The 25313-nt window shown below is 40.9% G+C and overlaps 1 protein-coding gene across 1 annotated transcript in view; it reads right to left on the bottom strand.

The window, feature by feature from the left end:
• LOC306838880 (E3 ubiquitin-protein ligase rnf213-alpha-like) overlaps window positions 1–18056 on the bottom strand; it is a 31860-nt gene extending 13804 nt beyond the window's left edge. Inside the window, exons 1-28 of the mRNA XM_079367283.1 lie at window positions 17775–18056; window positions 16116–16231; window positions 15192–15346; window positions 13505–14359; window positions 13235–13407; window positions 12965–13132; window positions 12280–12485; window positions 11881–12182; window positions 11525–11784; window positions 11208–11420; window positions 10910–11102; window positions 10766–10821; window positions 10298–10472; window positions 10045–10206; window positions 9865–9963; window positions 9668–9790; window positions 9384–9567; window positions 9038–9211; window positions 8762–8914; window positions 8052–8671; window positions 7769–7928; window positions 6778–6995; window positions 6149–6286; window positions 5899–6063; window positions 4327–5614; window positions 4033–4214; window positions 3774–3917; window positions 71–3691 (exon numbers count right to left, since the gene is read on the bottom strand). Coding sequence (XP_079223409.1) covers window positions 71–3691; window positions 3774–3917; window positions 4033–4214; window positions 4327–5614; window positions 5899–6063; window positions 6149–6286; window positions 6778–6995; window positions 7769–7928; window positions 8052–8671; window positions 8762–8914; window positions 9038–9211; window positions 9384–9567; window positions 9668–9790; window positions 9865–9963; window positions 10045–10206; window positions 10298–10472; window positions 10766–10821; window positions 10910–11102; window positions 11208–11420; window positions 11525–11784; window positions 11881–12182; window positions 12280–12485; window positions 12965–13132; window positions 13235–13407; window positions 13505–14359; window positions 15192–15346; window positions 16116–16218 — 10290 coding nt within the window. The 5' untranslated portion in view covers window positions 16219–16231; window positions 17775–18056. The remainder of the gene's footprint in view (window positions 1–70; window positions 3692–3773; window positions 3918–4032; window positions 4215–4326; window positions 5615–5898; window positions 6064–6148; window positions 6287–6777; window positions 6996–7768; window positions 7929–8051; window positions 8672–8761; window positions 8915–9037; window positions 9212–9383; window positions 9568–9667; window positions 9791–9864; window positions 9964–10044; window positions 10207–10297; window positions 10473–10765; window positions 10822–10909; window positions 11103–11207; window positions 11421–11524; window positions 11785–11880; window positions 12183–12279; window positions 12486–12964; window positions 13133–13234; window positions 13408–13504; window positions 14360–15191; window positions 15347–16115; window positions 16232–17774) is intronic.
• Window positions 18057–25313: the final 7257 nt, after the last annotated feature.

Here is a 25313-nt window from a genome sequence, read left to right as displayed (position 1 = left end):
TAAAAGCCATGAGGACTTAAAATGTTGAGGATATATTTGAAACTGCCGTTTCTGACGTGTATATAGTTACCTCTGTGAATGAGGAGCGGCAATTAACTTCCTGTGTTGTGTGAGCAAGAATGAAGTCAGCTAAACAACTGTTACTCTGCTCTTCAAAGTAGACCCTGGAGAGATTTTCACTCTCTACTTTGGGAAGGCCCGTGCAGTCCAGTCTCACGATGGAGTCTGGTGTAGCACATTGGAGCAGGACAAGTTTGGCTTCTTCCAGAACCTTCCTCTCAGGGTCTGAGGTATCCATACAGTCCTTCTGCTTCTCGATGACTTGAAGCACCACAGATGCACACGTGTCTGAGTGGTAGCCGATGAAGACGTCCGGTGCTTTGTACTTGTAGGTCTGTGCAGTTGCTGCATGTTGACTGCCAAGTGACACAAAAACTTTCACCCATTGCTCTAATTCCTCCACAATCCTTTTCTGCTCAGTTTTGAGCACAGTTTGGATGTCCAGGTAGTGTTTCTCCAGCCTGTTGATGAGCGGTATAGGGAACTGTTTGTACACTACCTCTCTTTCCTCAATGACAATTAGCCTGAAGTCCTTGTGCACTCTGCACTTGACACGATGGGTCCCCAGTCCAAGGTCCACATATTTCTGTCCTCCCAAGCAGACATAGTATTGGTTGAGGGCATCGTACAGACTTTCGTAGAGGTTCTGCAAGTTAAGAAGCACCACTGTTTGGCCTGTCTCCATGCAGATCTTCACTCTGTTGATGTTGCGGCAGATTTGGGTGTATTCTTGATCTTTTGGGAAACTAGAGCCAAAGATTATCTCTGGCTGACCACTTTCTGAGAAGAAGGTTTGCTGAAGGATCTGGAGGGCTGCATAGTTTTTTGTTAGTACCAGCAGGTACCGACAGTCTTCATCTTGGCCAACTGCTTGAATGTTTTCTCTCACAAACTCAATGGCACTGATGTTGTCCAAGTTTGGTGCAATCTTCAGTCTCTTGGTGAAGATAGCAACTGCATTCACATCTTCCCTGCCACTGAAATTTCTCAACACTGCCTTCATTGTTTCCTCTTCAGTAGGTTTACGATGAGAAACCTTTGCCAATGCAAAAATCATCTTAATCAAGCTGTAGTAGTCACGTAGGCCAAAAAATCCTTTGCGCTGTTTTGTTTGTTTGCGACAGATGCTCAAGTAAGACCATGCAAAGGGCTGGAAGAAGTCCCTGACCTTCTCCAAAACCATTGCATCAGATCTGCATATTCCTTTGGCACTCTCGATCAGCTCCTTATCATCAGGGTCACCACGGGAGACAAATATGCCTCTGTTCATCTTTGCAGGGTCTAAAGCCCAGTTGGAGATTCCAATGAATCCAACCTTTTTGTGTGGTAGTGCTTCATCATCTATGCACCCCTCCTCGAGCAGGGGATGAAGGGTTTTCAGTGGCATCTTTGGAGAGTCCTCAGCCAACCCGATCTCATCAAGCACCACGACTGAGATGTACTCATTCAGGTTCTTTCCTTCCTGGAAACGTCCACATTGCTTAAATGTGTTAATGATGCCTTCTGGTGTTGAGTGAGGGCTGCACTGGAAGGACACCAAATGGACCTGTTTAAACTTTTTGTAGAAGTCAGAATGAGAAGCTTGGCCCTGCATTGCGTCTGCCACCAGAGTTTTTGAGAGGGATTTTGAGCTTCCAGGTTTTCCAACCAAAAAGAGAGGGATTCTAAGCTCAATGCAGAGGACCATCATGAAGACGTTCTCTTTGAGAGCATTGTTTCTTGCAATTGTATCCCCCATCGGCACACCACTCAACAGTACATCCTGCATGAGAGAGATCTCCTGCATTATCTTTGCTGGACTATATCTTTCTGGAAAACATTTGCTGACTTTCTCTCTGTATTTATCTTTTTTTTCTAGGCAGGCATGGTAGCACACTCCTATGGCCATAACTAGAGACCAGAGCACTGGGTCTCTGGCCTCAAGTTGTCTCTGATTCCTATCATTGTTCTCAGCATTTTGATTGGCTTCAAATTTTTCAAGTTCTCCAAACAGCATGATGTGGTTTTCATAGAACCACACAAAACACTGCATGCAACGTTCAACATCTCTCAGGCTGACAAAGCTGCATTCATCATTTCTTGTTCTCATATACTTCTGGGAAGCTGAGAGGACATCAGTGATCCACTTGAGGTTTGTTTGATTGATTGCGTTGTTTTCGATCACCCTTTGCACAATCTGCTGGATGTATATTTTCTCTGTGTGATCATTTAACTGTCCAAAGTCCCACACCAGAGGGATCATGCTTGGTGGCAATGCATGAACTCTGTACACTAACTGGCGGAGAGGGATAGACCCAAGCTTTTCATCTGTTTCTTCAGCTCGAACTCTGTACCCAAGACCAGCAGATTCTAACCTCTTGATCATGTCATCTGTGTGTTTTCGATAAGGGTTGCATGCTGCAATGATCTGCAGCCCACTGTCCCGTGTCAAACGTTCCCCCTTGACTGTCTTGTCACAGAGTACCTCCTTGATACTGCTGATGGACTCAGTAGTGTTGGCCTCATCAAAGAAGAGAACAGAATCAAATCCATAGTCTTCCTTGTTAACAGAAGCAATATCTTCAGCTTCTCTGACTTTGGTGTAAATCATGTCTGCGGTTGTGCCTCCATGAACCTTGACCAGCTTCATGTTCTCTGTGGCTACTCCACTCCTACGCAACTCACAAAGGAATTTAATGAGCCTCGTCTTTCCACAGCCTGTCTCTCCCATGATGATGACAGGAATGCCACACCTGAATCGCATGTGGATGGCCAGCATCTTCAGTATGTTATCAGTTGTTAACTCATATGTTTCATCTGGGTCAAGAGGCCACTGGATCCCAAGGACATTACATAGGCGCTCTATTTTTTCTCCTCTCGGGAGGGTATCAAAGTTGATGTTGAATGGGACCCTTTGAAGCTGTAGGCCTTCATACAGTGCCTTTGTCATGACATTCCTTTTTATCACTTGTCCAGAAGTGGGTTCAATTGCATCAACAGAGTTCTGTTCATTGGGCCGGAGATGGAAACCAATGAAGGTCATGGACACATGGTCATCATTAAAAAAGATGTATGGATGTGGTTCTGTTTCCCATCTTTTTCTGATCAGAAAAGGAGCCAAGTCTTCATCTCGAACACCATTCATGTCATCCATATGCAGCCTGCCAGGGCTCTGGTCAGAGATGCTGAGAGATGGAGTGGCAAAGTCCTTTGCCATCAGAATCATGAAGTCCACTACAAAGGTCTTGAATCCAACAAGCGTGTCTCCAGTAATATTAACGTCACAAAAAAGAGATGTCTCGCAATCTTGCAGCTGAAGATTAAGGAACCATGCAAAATTTCTCAATTCTGCCCAGGATGGATCCTTTATACCACAGAACATGAGAAGCATCTGGAGACACTCCACATGTGTCCCTTCAACACCCTGATATGTGAACACATCAAGATCACTGTGGTTATGAAACCTTGTGAGATACTGATATGGCCGCTGAAAGGCTGTGCTGCGGAATTCGTCATCATCCATCATTGGGTCATCCATGGTTAGAATGGTGGGTTCTTCTCGCCCATTCATCTCTAGCATTAGAACCTCTTTGGGTGGTCGGCAGAAAATATTTGGAAAGACGTCTATGAATGTGCTGTTCATGGTTTGAGCCTATGCAGATAACAAATGAATACACATTAATTTAAAATCTGATGACAAATGACTAAAACAGACAAACTTTTAAAACTCATACCTGTTGTGACACATTTCTGTTTCGCTCTAAGATCTCTATGAGATACAGCTGCTTGTCACTGCACTTCCACATTTTTCCCTCAGAGTCCATCAAATAGCGCAGAATCAGCAACTTGAAAAGAAACTCATGGAGACCTTTCTGCACCTTTTTAACAACATAAAAGACAGTCAATCAATGTGTTAAACATATTACCATTACAGTTAATAGGACTATTATCCATGCACACACAGCATAGCATCAACTTAAGACTCATTATTACCGATGATGTGACGTCAAAATGAAACACGATGAGTTCCTTCTTCTTGGAGGTGTTTAACAGAGACTGAAGGATGGCATTCTCGTCAACACAAGGTTCAATCAAGCGAATGCATTTCATCATTGATGACTTCTTTGTTGTGTGGTTCAGCTTTTCATACAACTTCTTGATGTAGAGAGATTTACCTGTGATTTAAAAAAAGTAAATATCTCAGGTGAGGATATTCTTAGAAGTGAAACAATTGCCATCAATCAATTCATCATTAGAAATTGCAGAGTAATGTTAATATCTACACACCAACACCGGCCCTTTTGGACGAGACAACACCAACGCACAGTCTGTCTTTGAAAGCAGCTGCGGCACTGCATTGATCTGCTGGAACAACGAAGTGTTCATGGAGGTACCTCTGGATTCTGGCCAGTGGCTCCTGGGGAACCATGTGCAATCTGTACTGGCTGAAGGCAGAAGGAAGGTAGGCATGTTCTCTTTCTGAGCTGCAGATTATAACAAGCCTGTAGTCCCTAAGGCTCTGCATTTTCGTGCGCTGAAAAAAGTTCTCAACTTTAGAGCTAACGTCATAAGTGAGAAGATCTCCATACAGTAGAGTGTATATCTTCTGCCCCCTGAAGCCTATGTTGAGACAGCGTCTGAGGAAGAGCTCCACCTGTTCATAAGGTGTTGAGGAGTCACACAGGAGAACTTCATCGTAGGTTGGGAGTGCTTCAGCTTCACTGCTCATGTAGATGGAGATACAAGACGTCAATACATCGTCATGTGGGCAAACAATGAGGTTTGGATTCCCTGTTGTTAGGCCTTTAGGTAGCTGCCTCATTATAAGACCTGCAGTGTAAAAATCAGAAATGTCTTCTTTTCTGTCATCTTCTTCACTTTCATCTACTTTATTGGCTAATATTTCCAACAGTCTCCCTAGATTGTTGATGTCAAGGATTTGTGGGAGAAAGTTCTTCATGTCTTTCATGTAAGCATTCCATATGAGATCAAACTTTAAGGACCCATTTGCGTGTTCCACAAGACTTGGCAAAAGATCAAATTCGCCGGTGAAGTCTGGACCTACCAACTCAGGTTGTGGCACCACAACAAAAGTCTGGAACTCAATGTGTTCATTTTGCTCTTCTGGTTTGGTGAGGATTGTATACTGGAGTGCATGCCAGACCTCCCTCAAGTCAGAGGCTGTGCAATTTGGCTTGACAAAGGAGAGCATCATGAGAACCTGATCCTCAACATTGTTCACATTTTGTTGACTCAGCTTGCTGCAGAGGTAAACTATCTGCTCAGCTGTGTAGTAGTTCAGATAGTAATGCTTGGATCTCTGTTTGTCCACAAAGTCCCTCCAATACTCCAGGCACTTTTCCATTTTTCTGCAAAATTCAGGAAGCTGCTCTTCTATGCTTCCCTCCACAGTCACAACACTGGCAACACTGCCAAGGTTGAAGTCCATCTTAATACTGGGTTGAGTGTTGGAAAGAGAGCAGTTGATTTGTGCTTCCCAGTGTCTGAACAGAGGATTCCCAGCAGTGTAGAGGGCGATGAATGCCTCAGCTAGTCTTTGAACACTTGCAAAAACCTGAAAAATAAATTCAAAGCAGCATGAAACTTTTTTTTCTCTTTTTGAATATACACCTTAATAATATAACAAAAAGGTAACCTGTCAAACATTCTTTTTTGTTTGGGAAATCTTGTTTAAGTAAAATTATTGTTTTTACCATGGTTGTGTTAATGTGTTAAGAAATGATCGTATATGCATCTGACTTAGATAATGAAGTAGTAGAAAAACTAATATTAGTAGCAACTTTGAGACAAAACGGAATGACATTTTCAAGTTAAATAAAAAGTAAAATTACAAGAGACCTCTGCAAAGTGATCCACTTCATTCTGCCCTTGATCCCCTTTTCCAGACATGAGCATGAGTTTGTTCTGCAGCTCTCGAAGGTCTTCTAGAGAATAGCAGCGCGTCTGCTTAACCTCGTCGTGCTCCTCTATGACCTGCAGCTTCAGGGCCGTGTCAAGACTCAACTGGATGTAGGAACGGAAAAACAGAAATCCATCATTTTGTCTTTTGCAGCAAGACTAGGAACATGGTGTTCTTTATGTTTTTTACCTTTTTTACATTTTGTGCACTAATCAGGTAGATTCCCTTGGTGTTGATGGTTGATGCTAGGGATAAAGATGACAGCTCCACTGATCCGTGGCTGTCTTTTACGGTCTTCAGCCATTCCAAATGCCGAGCACTGTCCCGCTATGAAAGAAGATAGCTTTGTTATTAATGTTTAAAATAATGCAAGGTCTTACTAAATCCCAACTCCCTACCTCAGTCAGAAAGTTAGCATCCTGCTTATATTCAGTTATTAAATCCCAGTGCACCTTGGAGTATGTCTTTGGCTTGGTTGCTCACAGTACAGTGAATCATCCATCACAGTAGCAGAAGGCTGCACTGTACTCTAGTATAGCATTGCTAATGGAGGGAACCCCAATCTGCCTCGTGATGATTCAGTGTCAGAGTGACCTGCCAAGGATCTCCAACATGAATTAGCTTTATCTAGCTCGGGTACAATTAATGGTGACACGATTCATTTATAATTGTACATAGTGCCTTCACAATTTAATTAAATGAAGTTCCAGATTGGCTGTGGTATTATAATAACACAAACATATTCATCACACGTTAAGTTTTGATAGTTTTTACACAGACAAGTTCTTTAGTGGTAAAGTACAAAAGGGTCCTCTTACTAGTTTTTTTGGCAGGTTGCAGTCGTTCTCCAAAGCTCTCCAGAGCTTACTGAGCACCTCTTTGAAGGCTTGGAAATCAGAGTCTGGTTTGAGCTCATAGAGCATTGAAGAGTAGCCGAGGATGGCATCATGAAAGCAAGCGACACGATCCACGTCCATGTCATTCTCTCCCGCAGAGATGGAGGCCAAGTCAACAAAGACCTTCAACTCATTGATATCTGAACAGAAAAATATTGTTCAGCTAAAAAAAAACAAATGAGCTTGAAATGATTGGTTGCTCAAAATGCTGCTGATAATAACTATTAATGATAAAAGACGGTTCAGAATGGTGCAGAGTGGTGAGCACAATATACTGGATAGGTTCAGGTTAGTTTTAACTCGATGGCAGAGGTGGTTTAATGGTATAAGCTTTTAGCATTTAATCAGGATTAATCATAATGTTAATGAGGACAAATCAAAGACTCTAATGAGATCAATCATGTTTTTTTTTTTTTCTTGGGCTTATTCGGCCTTTATTGAGAGGGAGACACAGTAGATAGTGTAGGAAATAGAGGGGAATTACATGCGGGAAAGGGCCTCAGGCTGGAGTCGAACCCGGGCCACCTGGGTGAGGACTGTGGCCTCTACGAGCGCTGCCACTGCGCTACAGGCGTCCCCCGAGATCAATCTCGGTTTAACTATTTTATATATTGACAGCCCTAATTCATCTAATCAGAGCCAGGGAAGTCTCTGGATTCCAGCTGGTTTTCATGACCAACACAATGTTAATGGATTAAATACAAAGCCCCACAGGTTATTCTGAAAAAATGTACATCCGGCTTAGCTCCAAACTGACGAAGGAGGCTGATGGAAATACACAGTTACATATTCTTGTCTAATTAACCCGGCAGCATGACAGCATAACATTTCTAATAGAGTAGTAGAGCCATAAATAATTCACATTTTTTATGTCGAAAGAGAGATTGATCCTCAATTCTGATTCAACACTTACCTTCAAGTGCATCTTTCACCCATGTCACAAAGTGTCCTCTGAGCCCCAGCTCCTGCAGGCACAGTCTGCGTGGCTCAGTGATATCCACCAGAGCTTTCTTTGCCTGCATCAAGTCATTGTCAATCCGATTGAGCTGCTCGTTCTGAAAGTCTGCACGACTCTGAGGAGAGGAAGAGCCAAAAGATACTTTAGAGTTCTGCTCTTTTGACTCAATCACTTCACTTTTATAAAGTCTCCATTTACAAAACAGAAACTACTACTACAACAGAACATGGTCACTTACAGCTTCAGTGAGTGTTTCCAGAACCCTGAAGTTTCCTTGAAGATGAAGCGTCTCTTTCACCCTCATGATAATTTCAGCAGAAACCACAGCTAGATGAAGCTCATGATACTGCTCAATCTGTTGAACCCTGCTGTGGATCCACTGTTTGTCCGTGGAATTATCGACTCTGCACATGATGTCCAGGTCATTTGCCAGCTCCTCATATTTGCCCTTGTAAGCACTGAAGAGCTGGTTTACCTCCCCGAGCCTTATACTACCATCCTTCAAGCAAGTGTAGATGTCTGTGTAATTAGCATAGCAAGGCCTGAAAATCTCGTCATGTATCATTTCTGGTGTCGCCATAATGTCCACGACTTCATGTTCATCGGGATTGTCCTCTTCCATCTCTTCAGAAGCGCAGAGCTTGGCTTGTTTCTCCCAGCACACTTTGAAAATATAACTTTCTCTGAAGGTGTGAAGGACCTCAGCCATGGTTCTGATCTCTTCATCCAAACTAAAGTAGGTGACAACACCAGCCATTGGAGAGGGCATTTGGTCAAGTTGATGGACCTCCATGAAATGGCTCAAGGGTGTGTGTTCAATGTCGACCTGCTGCTTTAATTCCATGTCGGCAACATCAACTATGAATGGGAAAAGATTCAAATCTGTTAACTTTTCTGGAACTGAACATAAACAGACTAATGTGAATTATCCTGGCAGTATAACCGTACTTGTCATGTATTCCTCCAGTTTGTGGCTCATCGTTAGGAGGGTGTCCAAAAGCTCCTTCTCGCGGTACACAGCCTTCACTTCGTCCTGTCTGCACTGCAAATGCCTCCTCATTTTAGCATGATCCTTGTACTGTTCTTTCTCCAACAGGCAGTCTGTTAATAGAAAAATCCAGTAAACAATATTCACTTGAGGAAATCAACCTCTGAGAGTAAATCAGCCCTAAAAATGTAACGCATTTCTCAAGCAATGTCTGAGGACAATAAAAATGCTGTTACCGATTTTCAACAGATCCAAGAACTCCTTTCTCTTCTCAAGAATGATATTGAGCATTTTGATCTTAATGTCTCCATTGACCAGTTTATTGTTCATGGCTATGAACGATGACATCGCAATAGCAATTTTACCCCTGGCATCGTCGGAGAGCTTGTTGATCAGGTTTTCATCGCCACCTACAAAGACAAAATATGACAAGTTAGGCTTACTATCACACAGTGGCTTTTTCACTGTCAGAGGATTCTTACTCTTTTAGAGATCACTACATAGCATGTCATTCAGTATTAATTCAATTATCTTCTACACCCTTGAAATGTTTTGTTTGTTTATTTTGTATTATGAAGATACCGTATAGTTGGAAAATGTTTTTGGCAGCAGTCCAGGAGAGGAGGTACTGAAAGACCACTTCTTCATCTTCCCAGTAATTTCCTTGGCGGTCCTTTGGCCACGATTTCTCAATAATCGTGGAGATGAGTTTCCCAAACTTCCAGTTTAAGGGGATTCTCTCAAACAGTGTCCCCTCGTTCTTGTTCTGTATGTGGGGTTACAGAGGATATTACCATGAGATCACAGAAGTTTGTTCTTTCTCATTCATGAACTATACCATCAAGGTTTTTAGAAGTTCTTCAAACCTGGCACAAAGATGTCACAGCCTCCAGTGCACACTTCTCCACGCTGGCCGCAGTAAGTGGATGGGATTTATTGAGCTCTTCTATCTTTGTGCAGTAGAATTCAATTTGATCCACAGCAGTTTCCTAAATACAGAACATGTTAAATATGTTTTATATTTTAGGCACAAACACAGATCCTAAAGAGATACATCACATACCTTTTTGTATTTGCCCTCAAAGTCCTTTGTGAATGTGTTTCTCCATTCCCTTGTGCACTCCTCATCTTTGAAGCTGATGGAGATGATGTTGTTCCATATCTATAAAACATCAACAATGCTGAATTGTGATCACCATACTGTATTTTCTGGGTTTAATGAAATGTAAAACTAAATGCTCACTTCAATCTCCCCTGTGGCATGAATTTGGTACAGGGACGTCATGCCCCTGTTGAGCAAATGGTTCCTGAAGGACCCTGTCACCCAGTTTCTCAAAGTCTCCATGGCCTGAGAGATCACCAAGTCTCTTGCATGTTTCTGCTCTTTCTGCCCGTCTTCTGTGTCCTAAATGGGATTTATTTAATATTTAATATCAGAATTACTGAATCAAGTCTGACAAGCTCACAGTCTTGCTGTAAAGATTCACTTCACATACCTGTTGAATGTTAGAGTGAACAAAGTCTGACACTGATGCAACCAGGTGCATACAAGCCACTGGAACAGCAACCCACTTCTGGCTGTAGAACGCCGATCTGACTCCTCTGCAGAGCTTCTCCAACAGTTTCACTGCTGTTTCCAGGCACATTCTCCGATAGGCCACACTAAAACAACTGTGCAAAAATAGAGAGAAGACTTAATCATCACATGTAAGAAATATATTTTACATTAAAAATATTGATTGTTACAATTACAACTTTATCAACAAACGGATGTCGTTTGTCAGCATCTACGATGTCACAGTGTCTAATATTTTAATATATATTTTTCCAAGAATTGCTTCATTCATGTAGATGACATTTCATTCCAACAGACTCAATCTCTATGTTTTCAATACAGAATGTTGAAATAATCGGGAAAAAAAAGTAGCAACCTCTTTAGAAAAGTATATTAGGGAGAGCATCACCTGTATTTTTCCTGAATGAGGTGTTCTTGAATATGTGAGAGAATGTCCGATACTGTCTGTGAAAAAAGTAAATACAAAAGATAAGGACAACTTTTAAGGGCTTTTAATGTAATGTTATTTTTTCAAAGTAGTGCTCTATTTTACCTGGAAGTTAGTGTAAGAAATTTCCTGAGGAGCTTTGCTGTTGAAGACATGAAGCACGTCCAGAAGTTCAACATTGATGTGGGTGAGACATTCCTCCAGGCCATCAAAAGGCATCAAGTACAGACAGGATCGCACTAAAAGTGCATCCACCTCCATCAGGTGGCTGTGGCTCTTCAACAGATTAATCAGTGCCCTGAAGAAAAGGACACAAAGTTATGGTGTACATCATCCACACGTCTCCAAATTAACTGCAGGGTTTTGTTTGAGCTGTACTCAGGCAAAGGTAAGGCATTCTTACTTCCTGTCTTGACTGTACATGTAGACTGAGGTACCCATATCAAGGCCTTGTAAGCCTGCCCATTGTACGCCATACTTCATATTTCCAGAAGTTGGTACCTCAAAGGGCTTTGTGGTGCCTTTGAGGAGGTGGAGGAGCGGTAGGACCAGAATCCATCGGGGCATGTCGGCTGTTCTTACAGTACTTATCAGTGACACCAAGTTTTCTGTCAGACTAGAACGAATAGATTTTATTAGCATGTGGAGTATCATCTTCAGTAAGCTGAACATGGCTGTCATCCTTTATTGATATTTATGGATTATAAACTGTATACTAACGTTTTGAGAATGGGCACATCCTGAGAGAAATCTGCCCAATACTGAAGGAAATCTTCTTTGTTCAGTTTGGGCAGGCGAAGTGCAGTGCAGAGCTGATTAAGTTCAGCTGGAGACATTCTAATACCATACTGTCTACACACACAGAGCATGATCACAGCTGCCCTCATGGGATCCTGAATGTAGAGCATCTTCTTATCTCCATCCTTGGACACCTGAGGAATCACGTTATCCAGCATGAAGTCCTTCAGCATCCCCCTCACCTGGGAGATCAAGGTCAGTTAAGATCACATTACCTGGACGTTTACAAACACTGGGTGCTGAAGTGATTGAGGAGACAATAAAAGTAACAGACTTACATCGTCTTTGCCATAGCCTAAGGAGCTCCATTTCTTTTGTCTCTCCTCGTACACAAAAGGCTCCCCATACACATTAAAGAACTGATTCAGCTGGACGAGAAAACCACTCAGGTTGGCCACAGACCAGCTCCTGAGAAGATCAAATATGGTCTCGAGCATTATTTTCCCAGCAATATTCCTTCCCTGAATCAGGCTCCTCTTCTGATCAGGCCAGAGAGTATCTTTTAAGGTCTCTTTAAAACGTTTGAGCACGTTTGTTGAAGGCTCTACGCAGACAATGTCGTCGTACTGATGCCAGTCGCCTACAAGACAAAAGGAGGTTTCATAATTGTAATCATCAGAATAAAACCAATCAGTTTCTTACCAAGCATTCAGACGTATAGCAAAGGCTTCGTTTACCTTTCTCAGTGAGCATGCCAGGTTTCACAAACAAGCACCTGTTGACGGTTTGCTGTGTAGAATCCAGTTTGTAAATAAACTCATATTCATATTTGTTCTTTTTATTCTTGTAGACAACATATTTGTACGGTATGGACTCTGACACTGTGTCCTTTTTTTTCGTTGTCAGACTGCCTTGGACCAGAAGCCCGTGATCTCCGAGGTCCCTGCGTGAAAGGAAGAGAATTCATTAGTTCAATGTGTTAAAACAGTGACAACTCTCTGAACTCCCGAAGCAGGAAATCCAACAGCGGGGCCGAGACGAGACCACGGCCAAACTTTGGTCTTCCATTCAGCAGATTTAAACACTTTTCTCTGACATCATGCTCAAAGTGGGGAACTCAAATTCTGATAGAATGTCTTAATGCTGTGAGAATTACAGATTACACTACACACAAAGGTAGTCACAGTGTTATCATTTTACTGCATATCCCAGCTGGGAGAAAATTAAATGAAAGCTATGGCCCCATGAGAAGTTGCAATGAGGGCTGTGAAAACAGTGCCTATGCCTGTATGCCTCTACCGAGAAACATGCGCACACACTCGATTTAAAAGACGCATTTCTTTAATGTCAAACTGTTTGACGTGCCGATATTTGCTGAATATCTGAACCTCACAGACTTATTAATGACAAAATAATACGTACCTGGTTACAAACAGCTCGACTGCATTTTTGTCCCACGTCCCAATGCAGCACCCAGCTCGGATGAAGACATGATCTTCATCTGGATCAAATTTGAAATCCTTCGAGAGAACTGCGTGGAAGTAGATGGTGAGTCTGTCGGAGGCAGCGATGGTCTCGCTCCTGGTTATCCTGAAATCCAAAAATAAATAAATACATGTAGAGTAAACACAACACACAGAACACTGAGAATGGAAGATTGGTCAGAAGCAAAAAGTGGGCGAACGTCATCACCTTTTGGGGGGCGGCTCAGCTCGAGTGCTGGATTCTGTGCTTTCCTTATGGCCATCTTTGCTTTTTTTGTCTGTATCCAAGGATTGTGTCAAGGCTGAGTCCTTCTTGCTCCCAGACTGCTCAACAACCATGTCTGTGTTATCAGGGTCCACACTTGAGCCTGCACTGTCAGCCTGTGAAAATATCATTAAATATTAAATTAACCTGTGATATTTTTCCACTAAAGTTAATCAGTAAGGACTCTTTCACAGTCATTTCATTCAGCATTACCTTTGATGGAGCTTGAGGGCCAAACACCATCTGCTGTGCGGCTGCTGCATCCGGCTTCTGTTTCTTCTGCTCCTGCTGACTCTTTCCCTTCTCTTTGCTTTGTTCGCTTTGTTTTGGGCTCGTCTCCACGTTGGCATTTTGGTCCAGCGTGGGTTGTTTCATGGCTGCAGTGTTTTTCTTGTTCTTAGAGTTTTTCCCGTCACTCTTTTTCTCGTTCGGGTTGGCGGTCTTTGTTTCTTTGCCTGGCTGAGAGGTCTGGGCCTTGCCATTCCTTAAGGGCGGTCTTTGGGTTGGAGTGTTTGTGCTGAGAGTCTGATCCTGAGTTGATTTTGCACCCTCAGACTGTGTTGTTGCTCTTCCCTTTTCTTTGTCAGCAGACGTTTCACACGGAGGGACTTGTTTGTCTTCAGTTTCTTTGTCAGCAGACGTTTCACTCGGAGGGACTTGTTTGTCTTCAGTTTCTTTGTCAGCAGACGTTTCACTCGGAGGGACTGGTTTGTCTTCAGTTTCTTTGTCAGCAGACGTTTCACTCGGAGGGACTGGTTTGTCTTCAGTTTCTTTGTCAGCAGACGTTTCACTCGGAGGGACTGGTTTGTCTTCAGGTGCTGCAGCAGGAGCGTTAGGAATCAAGGAGCTGGGCTGACCCTCTTGAGAGGAGGCCCCCTCCTGGAGTGAGTCTGGCGTTTCATCCATTGCATTGTCTGAGCTGTCGCTTTCTGAAGAGTCTCCTCCGCCCTTCGTCTTCCCTCGCTGGTTTGCTCCCACAGAGACGTGGGACAGGTCAGAGTGGCTTTGATCTTGGTCAGATGACGAAACGCCATCTTTCTTTTTTTTGTTTTTTTTCCTCTTTTTCTTCTGTGAAAATCAGAAGGAAGGTGATCAATTTAACAAACCACTCCACAGAACCATGACACAGTTTTTAATAAAAGCAAAACAGCAACATATTTCTAATGTAAGTGACGGATTGACATCTTCGATCAATCCTTCAGTCTACAAAATGTCAGAAAGCAGTTAAAAAAAGGACATTACAATTTCCCAGAGTCCAAAGTGATTCACGTTAGCAAAACGTAATTAGCAAAGTTTTGTTTATGAAATCACGTAATAAATAATCAATGATCACAACATCTGATACATTGCTTGGATTAGTTTGTTGATTTAGTTTGATTAGTAAACCTGGAGTGAGCACGTTAAGGGCGCACTCACACCAGGTAAAGATGTCTCCTCCCCCTCCCCCCTCCGGCCTGTCCTCATGCTGCTCCAGGTCGAGCCGGGCCTGAGCATGGCTACCTCTTGTACAAAAGGTTGTAAAACGACACATGCAGGAATTACGTGAACATGAAGCGTGCTAAGTTTACAAGACAGATGCACTCGTTAATATAAAAAAGTAAAGAACAAAGACGTGCATTCGAGTCGGCGTCCGCACACTCACAAGTGCCCTCGTAAGTGCCCTTGTCTGTCGTTCGTTATTTGTTGTCCCAAATGTCTTTAGTTAAGTTATTTGTTTAATAGTATTGTTTTTTATTGCCACTTTCTTAGTGCTCTTTTTATGCACTGCAGGTTTGCACTGGGGGTTGGGGGGATTGCAATTTCATCTGTGCTGTATGTTTAACATGGAGCATATTTGACAAATAAAGAACCTTGAACCTTGAACCTTGAACATCCGAGAACACGACTGCATGACCCTGACCTTTTTCTTTGTGATGCTGGGGGTCTCATCAATTGGTCGTTTGGGAGATTTTCTTTGTTCATTGCCTTCCACAGGTGAAGCTGTCTCCTGTGGGCCGGATGTCTCAGCTGTAACTTCAGAGTCTGCGACCAAGGACCTGGGCTGACCACCTTTATCTGGGTTACACAAGAAGGACACAAGAGGTGAGACTTCCATTTTCTCAATGTTCTCTACAAGTCAGAGTCTGGAAAAATACAGAAGACATGTCTTTGATAACCTTTAAATAATTCTGAATTTTCCCTTCATTTACCTTTTATTATTCATTAGACTTACCAGTAAAACCCAGGATGTTTATGATAAGATAACAAATCGTGCTCCTCTGCTGTTTTCTGTTAACTTATTGTATCTGCGTTAGTAAATGAACGTTCTCAATAGTTTTCCAACAACCGTTTACTTATCAAGTACAAGCATGATAATTTGACTTTATCCAATGACAGTGTTTCTTTCTACGTAAATTGAGTCCCAATGATGACCTTTATTACAAATGTAATCATTATTACGGTAAAGATTCACGTTTTATTTTTATTTCTTCTTGTCTGCAGTGTGTGAACACATAACGCAGCGATGCTGTCACAATGAGGTAACAAGAGAATAACAATCATAGAAAACGCAATCATTTATTTGATCACAGGGACTTTATGACACAGAATAATAGATTCTGATTCTTTAATCAGTCATATCCTTTGTTGCCTACCTTACACACAAGTTACATTTATCATGCAAAGACAAAACTACAACTAGTGTTGTTATTACAGAGAGTAGATGAAAACCAAAACAAGAGTCAGAGTATTAACACATTGTAAAGGACAGTATGCCTCTTAGCAGCACATTGTTTGTGAATGTTAATTCAAATTGTTATTGTGCCATTTGTAAATGATTTGATACCTTGTCTGGTTGCTGGTGGGGCAGACAGCTTGTGACCACACTCACTACAGAACTTGGCTGTCTCCTCTAATATGATGTGACCACATGGGCACTTCATCTTCATGATTCACTGATGTCTGTAAATGAAACCAGAGTATCAGTTAAAAAGTACCAATAGGTCACACCCTGGTGCAGATTCATTTCACTTTCAATTCTGCCTATTGAGGCCGCACGAGGAAACTGCTCAGCTCTGCACAGCAGTCCAGGGGAAAGTTGGGTCCGTCATTTGGACTTTGAGCGTGTTACACAACAAAACGACAAGTACGAGTTTCCTTTAGAGGCTGAAAAGAAAATTAACATGTAGAAGTGAGAGTGACCTGACTAACATCAAATCAATAATCGTCAGTCCTCAGTTCAGCCAAAGACTAGAAAAAAAACAAGACAGCTCACTTCACCCTGTAAGTAACTTACTGAAACATGAAATATTAAGCACATGTTCACAACTGCCTCTCAAAAGAAAGGGCAAAGATGCCACTGCATTGATTAAATATCAGAAGAAGCTCCTATAACTCTAGGTATTGTTAAATAAAATGATGTAATAAATGTAGTATAGTTAATGTATTTGTTGCGCATTAAATCAAATGGTGCTTCATGATGTTGAGCTATATAGCCTTTTTTTACTTTATTTATGAAGAGAAGAAAATGTATCACTGCTGATACAATGATTATTATGTTGTGTTAAAACCCCTGAGGCCTCTTGCTACACCCTAAAGAGACAATTAGCTGGATGTTGTTTTTACCAGAGAACAAAGCGTGTTTGAACTGTTTGGACATTATCCAAAGATATCGTTGCTAATACGTTGTCTGCTGCTATTCTCTCACACTGTTTTCTGACTCTTGTGATCTTTTTCTTTTGAAAATGTATTTTAAAAAGACACTTTGTGTACATCTGCAAATCATAACCATGGTAAGCAGGACAACATGCGTTTGTTTCGCTCCAAGCAGTTAAAAACTCTTTGACACATTATCAGGGCAATAATTACAGTCAAACTCTCTTCAGCGGATGGGTTTTAGGAAAAGAAGAGAGAGCAAGTTCAATTCTACTCAGTGTAAATCAGTCTATAGTGTAAATAGGATAACGTAATTTCTTGAATTGAGTGATGCATCTTTTTCTGAAAAGATCTTTGACTGCGCAATTTAACCAATCACATGTTCGCCTCGTAAAAACATGTATTACGTAACTTCCTGTTTCGTTTCCAAAATATATGAGAATACGTATTTAACACATTGTATCGTGCTTCCCTGTGGCACAAATGGTGTGAACGACACATTAATTAAATACAGTAACAACTCTCTTTCACGCAGACGTAGTGTCACTGCAACAACTTGACACTCTGTTAGCTCGCTAACTAGCTTCCTAAGAGTAGTCCAGACCTACGTGTGTTAGTTTAGCTAGCATTTACTGGGTCTCTGAACATAAAACACATGAAATATGCATGTTCAAAGACAGGTGCCCGCATGATTTCATTGTACTTAAAAAATACCATTTTATCTACAAGTGACAACGAGGTTTGTTAGCTTACCTACTGCAGCTAAAAAAATAAGAAGAGTTAGTTTGTCTTTCATTTTTCTCCTCAAGCTTTTGGAAAACACATTTGAGCATACATTACAGGTACTTACCTGAACGTACTGGCTCGCGACCTTTCCTTCTGTTTTCCAAACGAAAAGGTGCAGAAGTCATCTCTCGCGGAGTTGCGATGTACACGCGCAGATTCACTTCTGAGAGCCGCTGTTGGCGAGTTTCCGCATGTCTGTTAAAGTTTCGTTTTGCCAGAAATGGGCGTAAACCAATAAAGTGAAGTTTCTTAATGATTCATATCGATATGCCGGCTTTGTGTGATAACGGCTGGTCGCACAGGTGCGGACAGTAACTAATTAGGACACTCAGCACTGTAACCAAGTGCTCCCTCTCTTTACCACTCTTTAGCACCTGAGCGACAATATAGCCTACTGTATGCAAGTTTATGTTAACAAGAGCGTGAGAAGGTGTAGATATGTGAACAGTAAGAACTATTTCGAAGGTCAAAACACACACAAAACGTAGGTATCCAGTTACATTTCAGTGATAAAAGAGGGAAGAAAAGATGCATTGGGGTGCAAAGGTAATCCCCTTTTTACAGTTAGTTTAAGGAGAGTTGAACAGTGAGTCAGGAAGAAGGCCACATTGTGTACTACAATGAATTTCAGATTAATGAGATGTGGAATTTTTATTCTGTCTATTTGCTATCATTAAACATATTCAAAGAGGCAATTAAGATGGCATAACTTGTTTGCTCGACAAACCAAACAGTAGGTTTTGTTTCCTCCTTAGATAAACTGACCTACATTGTTATTTGGACACAAATAGTTTCTCATATTGGTGTTTTTCTTGTGATACAGTAGGCTTTGTTAACAACTTGTTCGCCCAATAATTACTGCAGAAATTAGCTGTATTTTACTGTATCTTTAACCTTGGCAAGGATTAACCCAGATGGTAGGCGCTCATAAGATAAGGCAACTGGGATTCCCCCATTACACTTTCAAGAAAACTGTTCATTTTCCTGGTAAACAGGGAAAGGGAAAGTAAAACATTCAAAGAACTGTCTTAAAGCAGAATGTCCACAAGCAGCACAGGACCTCTCCTGGGATGTATTATTGTTTTTAAGAAGTGTGTCACCTTGTGAATGGAAGGTTACGTATTTAAAACTATAAATAAGAAATAACCAAAAACAAACAAATTCTCTTAAATAATCTACATATGTGATATTACTTTCACAATTACAACTAAACATATAAACCTGCTTTTGTCTGCCTCTCTAACATTTACATGACCCACACATTCCTTGGGGAGAGGCTAAACGATAAATTATCTTTTGATGCAATGCTCTTACATTGCAAGCAGAGGGCAGCACAACCCACGAGTTTGGCATCGATTATGTGTCTGGGTTCTAAAATTTCATCCAGAAGTCGACCCTGTGCTCATCGTGACATAAAGTCACCACATTTAACACCCATGATTAGTGTTTGAGCAGTACTTCAGGCTGCACTTTGGTTTCTCAGTCCCTGTCCTTGTTTTGTGCAGCATCATTATCACCACCTGGACTGCACAGCCAGTTCAGGGGTGCATTACATTCAAGCTGTCACATCTGAAGGCGTTTAAATATGGCTTATTTTGCAACTTGTATTAACTCAAAAAAATGAAAAAGTGGCGCAGAATCAAAGAAACGTGTGTGTATTAAGCAGACAAAATGTTTTAAAAACTACTTGCACTAATCAAGTTTTTTAAAAAGTCAGGGTGGATTGTACTGAAATGAGGGGAATCCTGGTTGTTTGCTCTGTTTCATACCTCAGAAAAAGAGTTCAAAGAGATTGGTCGAGTCTAGTTTGCCCTCTGGCCTGCAATGACAGCGAAAAATGAATGTCAGCAAGCTAACAGATAGTTTAGATTCCTTCTTGCATTATTTCACCTTCATACTTCTCTGAAGCCTTGAAGGGTAGGCAGAGAGATGTTCAATAAAAAAAACAAACCTGTTTAAATATTTAGTCTGAAGACTACAGGTTGTACCAATACAAAAAGCAATGAAGTAGTTAATTAGATTTTTTTTATGCATCCTTATTAGCCTGCACTTGATTTCTTTTATAGTTTGAAAGATTGTATTGTAATCTTTAGTAATTCTTGAAAGGACATTGAGGTTTCCCTCGTTTTTAATGTTGTCAAAGTTACTGGCACATTTAAAAGAAGCAACAAAACAATCATTTACTAAAAAAAAACTGAGATCAATTAAAGCAGTAACAATTTGAAACAATGTGGCTAAAAATAAAAATTCTAAACTTTGTAAGAGAGGTTTGAACTCCAAGCTTGGGAGTTTGTTGGAGGGTGTTCCAGGAGAATTTCAGGCATCAAAAGAAAATGCAGATTTACCAAGTTGAGTGAACGCTAGAGGGATTTAAAAAAAGACAGAAAAAAAAGCCAATCAGAAGAATGGGTCATGTACTGTAGAGGGACATGAAAAATAAATAAACAAATAAACACACACACACATTGTTATTTATTATTGCTATTTATTTGTTTATTTATGTGTATTAGTGTTAAGAGGAAGATGAGGTCTAGATCAATGTTGTGTTAGCCAAAACTCGCCTCATGAAAACCAAGGTTTTTTTTCTCACACATTTTAAGCGATCAAGCTGATGGGGATCAAATTGAAGTAGTTCTATCTTACCACCTGTAGAAATGTGAACCATTGACTTCTCAAGTCTTGGCCTGTCACAAGTTTAGTTTTTTTGTGCAAACTGGACGAATACACATATTTAAGAAACATGTTTTTCTTGTGAAAGTGACTGTAGCCTTTTATTTGGTTATTCCACTGTGTTCCTGTTTATGAGGATACACAGACTAACAGCTAAACATTTCTCAAACGGCCGTAGTGGAACAGAAGTCTGCCAGAAAGGTAAACAATGATTGTTCTAATTGAAATAGTTTGTTTTAGTCGCTGCTGATGAGTAAATAGTCAAAGGTAGTTGGTGGCCCTGGTGACTTGTTTCTTCCATACTGTGACACACTGAGAAACCACTGAACCAATGTGTTTTTGTGCTTCACTTGCCTCTTTCTCATTTGTCAGATATAATAGTTTGTATCTCACAGACATCTGTGTTTTATCTCCTTTATATGTTACAAGTGTGCAGCTTCTTTAAGCTTTGAAATTGCCATTGGCATTCTTTTACAGCTGTGAAATGAATTTAAGACGACTCGTACGAAGCTCAGCAACTAAACACCCCAGTAAGCAGATTAACTGTCATAGTACAAACACCACAAAAACAGGAATGAAAGTGATTTGTCGCACAGCCAAAACATGCCAAGACAAACACACATTTACCCAAGGGCAAGCTTGCATCCTCAAACACGGAAGGAAGCAGAGACAGTAAAAGGCATCATGTGAAAATGTGTCAGCAGGGTGTCTGACTGTGTTGTTCCTTTGTTTTGAATCAGTGATAAGATGATCCTCCAAATAGTGCACTGCACACTAAAGAGGTTTGATAATTTCTCAGATGCACTAAATAAACAACACGTAGTGCAATTGTGAGGCAATTATGCAAACAAATGTTTGTTCCCTGACCGGCTTGTTTGACTAAATTTCCCATGAGATAATATTTTGAAGCCAATTTGTGCATCACCTGTTACACATCAAACTGATGTAACACTTAACAAGAGTGTGGGATAATTGCACACTTTATTTCCTGCGGTTTGATCTGTATAATTACTACCTGTTGTCTCATTTCTCTTTACTTTATGCAGATCTTTACTTTTGTTTAAATAGAAATAGAAAAACTACATTGTGCGCCTTTAACGTTCACATTAACAAAAATATATTTTTGCCCAAAGTGATGACAAATATGAAGCCAAGTCGGGCACCTAATTCTTTCCAGAGTTTTTGTTCCGACCTGAGCAGGCTTTAGTGTGCACTTTCCAACTCGGAAGTTATTTTTTCCAGTGTTACTGACACTGACTGAATGCCGGGTGAAGCCTCCTGCGGCCCACAGCTTCCACCCACCTTCCTGTGAGTATACTCAGCCACGCCTTAAATTATGCAAATGTCTTACTGCCGTAAAATTGTCACAAAAAAAGATGAGTCAGTGAAGAAATGTTTTACAGTGTATATACAGTGTTTTTTAATAAAGAAAGGAGCTATTGAGACACCAACTTTTGCTGCTTGTTTACAAGCATAGTGTTCAGGGAAGGATGACTTAAGACTCAATGAATACATTTACATAATTTTATTGTCTGGATTATAAAATGTATCTCCCCTGTGATTCATGTGCTGAGCATCATGCTGAAACAAATGCCCCAACAGTTAAAATGTCAACACTTGTTACTTCTTGACTGCATGTACAGTACTTGATGTCACATCAGGAAGCCTCAGTGTTTGAAGGGATCAACAGCTGGTGCCTAAAACAGACAATACAATGTCTTTGTACCATATCTGCCTTGTGATAATAATTATCTTTTAAATGTGAGTTTCTTGAGCTGTACCTGCACACTGTGCTGTAAATCACACTTTGGTCATCCTTGTATGAGTCCATCTGCTGCCCTCTGCTGGAGAAACAGTCCATCAGTACACAAGCAACCAACGCAACATGTGAAAGAAACGGATGAAGTTCAAAAAGTATCTCACATGTTTGAATCTCTGTTGATGAGGTCAAGAGTTGTGTATATGAGTTCTGTCCGTTCTTCACGCTGATTTCCTTCTTGTGATTGATTAATGTCACAGGGGAGCCAGTTGACATAGTCTGTGTCCTAAACACAGCAATGACAAAAAACACCAGATTAATACATGAAAAAATGTGTAAATGTGATATGTGTCTTCTATTATTAGCCTCTGTGACTGTTTTCTATATGACCGTTAAATGTATGTCCTCTCTTATTTGATGCAGGAAATGGGTTACATTTACCTGCTGAAATCATTTGCAAACAGCCTCTGTGAAACTGAGAGCACCGAGTATAACGTAGTCTACGGTGTACACTAAATAATATTTTGAGAAACATAAAATATGCTAATGTGCCACCTGTACGTCCTCCCTGCAGTCCCTCTTTGGTTCACATGCCCTTTTTCTCTTGAGCCTGAAACAATTAAAAAGAATCATTGCATGATGACTGCTCAAAAAAATACACAAGTAAAGAATAGTAGTTGCGATGTCCCTAAGGGAGTGACCCCTCTAGTTCACCCCTGCTCAGAACAGGCTGTTTTTGGGTCTGTCGCTTTAAATACACATTTGATCACGCCCTTCTGGAAGGGGATGTGGCTCGGGCTTTCTGGCTCTACGCCCTATTGTTAACAGTGAGAAGGCAAACTCAGAGGGCCGAACAAACACCTAGCTGTGGGAGTGTCACCCACCTGGGGGAGGGGTCACTGCCCTTTGTGATGTCATTAAGGGAAAATATCCAAACAGCCTGTTTGAGCACAAATTTTCCAAAAAAGTGGAGCAGATAAAAGGAGGATGGATTTTTTTCATAATGGGGGGTTTGTAAATGGGCTACAGACATATACTGCTAGTTTTATGGTAAAGTGTATTTTTCACAATATATGACCTTTAAATGAATACTTGTGCTTTCAAAGGGGCATTTATCTGTGTTTCTACTTAAGTGAAAAGAAGTCATTTATGATCCACTTGAGCATCTAAATGCTCAGCCAATCAAGATGCTTCAACTCACATTTTTCTTGAGGAAGTTCTTTGTCTTTAGCTGTTTTCAGGTTACTTTTTCAGATAGTAACTCTGCAGGCTTCATCTATTGATTTTAGTGATATCCTTTTTTCTGTCGGATGATAAAAGTCATATTGACTCGTTATAACATATCATTTTGTTTCAGTTGGCATTGTGATTTTTATGCAGTGGTGACCAGGGTGCTTTTTCAGACACAAATCAAAGGTGTTTTATTGCTGTCAGATGAATTGCAGCATGTCTGAAAATAACAAATACAGCTTACCTTGTGACGACAGTGACAGAGGTCACAATCAGAAGCACAACAGCTGTAGTGATAATAAGCACATCTCTGGTGAAAGTTGTCCAATATGCTGTAAAAAAACAAAAGCAGTGTGTTAGCACTTTGTCAAGGTTTCCATGCTTCTTCATCTCTGACAGATCACTCAATGTAACATCAATCTTAGTAACATGCTTACCTTTAATCTTTACAATCACAACAGAGGAGTTTTGGCTTCCATGATTGTTTGCTGCGTTGCAGAAATACTGGCCCCCTTCACTGGAGAAGAGCACAGAACGGTGTCCAACAACCATCTCATTATCATCTTTTTTAAACCACGAGTAAAAGTTCACCGGAGGGTTTGCCCGGCTGCTGCAGATCAGGGTGAAGACACTGCTACCCTTCTCCTCCATGATAGAGACGGATGTGTTCTTCGGACCGTCTGAAACACACAACAGAGCTGAGGGTTGATTATTTCTTCTATACAAAGCTATAATTTTAGAGCATCAGAACCAACATTGGGTAGATTTCAAAAATCAATGTTTTCCCTTTTTCTGATTTTGCAAAGGGTTGATCTTATGTCATGTACTCACATTCGACATCGATGTTTACAACTTCTGAAATACTTCCTGGTTGTGTCTTTAGAGAACAAGTGTAGTTTCCAGAGTTTGTGTTGGAAATGTTGGTGAGATAAAGCATGGGTACTTCATGTAAAAGTTCTCCATTTTTAAACCAGGTTACTGCAGATGAAGAGTTACTGCCTTCACAGGGGTTAATGCAGGTCAGATTTAGTGAGTCACCTTCCTTTGATATTCTGCTCCCATTCGGTCTTGTCACAGAAACGTTCAACACTGGAGGAACAAAGTAACATTTTGGGGTTTTGCATCTATTGCTTAAAGTTTGAGCTGTTTTTTTTTTTTTTAAAGGAGCAATACTCACCAACAATATTCAGGGTGAGAGTTAATGCAGACCGAATCCCTTTGACTTTGTCCGTAAAGAACCTGACAGTGTATTTTCCTGCATCACTTTTCTCCACTCGGTGTATTTTCAGAGAACAATTGCTACGTATGTCACCAATGTACTGGAACCTCGAGGTGACTTTTGTTGAATTACTGTCAGAAATGAAACTCAGAGAATTTTCCTGACCCCACTTAACTCTCCTCACTCTCTGTGTTCCAGGAGAGGAAAATGAACAAGCAATGACCACAGATGAGCCTTTCACTGCACACATATGCTGCTGCTGAATATCCATCTTCCACCTATTGCAAAAAACACCTAAAGAACAAAAAAAGAATGCATAAGTTCTAAGGTCATATCACTCTTTTAAATCTTAATCAGATCAAAATGTTTTACTTACCAGTCAGAAACAGTGGCATTAGGAACCAAGTCAGGTGTCTGTGGTATGTGCGCATGTTGCCTGGAACAGTTAAGTCTTAACGTCTTAAATTGAGATTACTTTCAGTGTTTGCAAAAAGTTCTGCAGGTAATGTTGGTTGTCTCCTTCAAATACACAGTGGAATAAGTGATGGTAATTTATTTTCTGCCTTATGACCTGATCTACATACAAACTTCCTGTTTTCAAAAAGAAGTCTTCATTTGCCCAAAGAACGCTCTATGAATGTGAAATAGGTCACTTACATTGAGGCATCATTTCCCCACAACAGTGCTCAACTTCAGCTTTTCTGTTCGAATGTGACATGTAGGAA

Source organism: Symphodus melops (assembly GCF_947650265.1).
Source record: "Symphodus melops genome assembly, chromosome: 17".
Lineage (NCBI taxonomy): Eukaryota > Metazoa > Chordata > Actinopteri > Labriformes > Labridae > Symphodus > Symphodus melops.
Note: the sequence above shows the minus strand (reverse complement) of the source record. Positions and strands in the feature narration are given on the sequence as shown.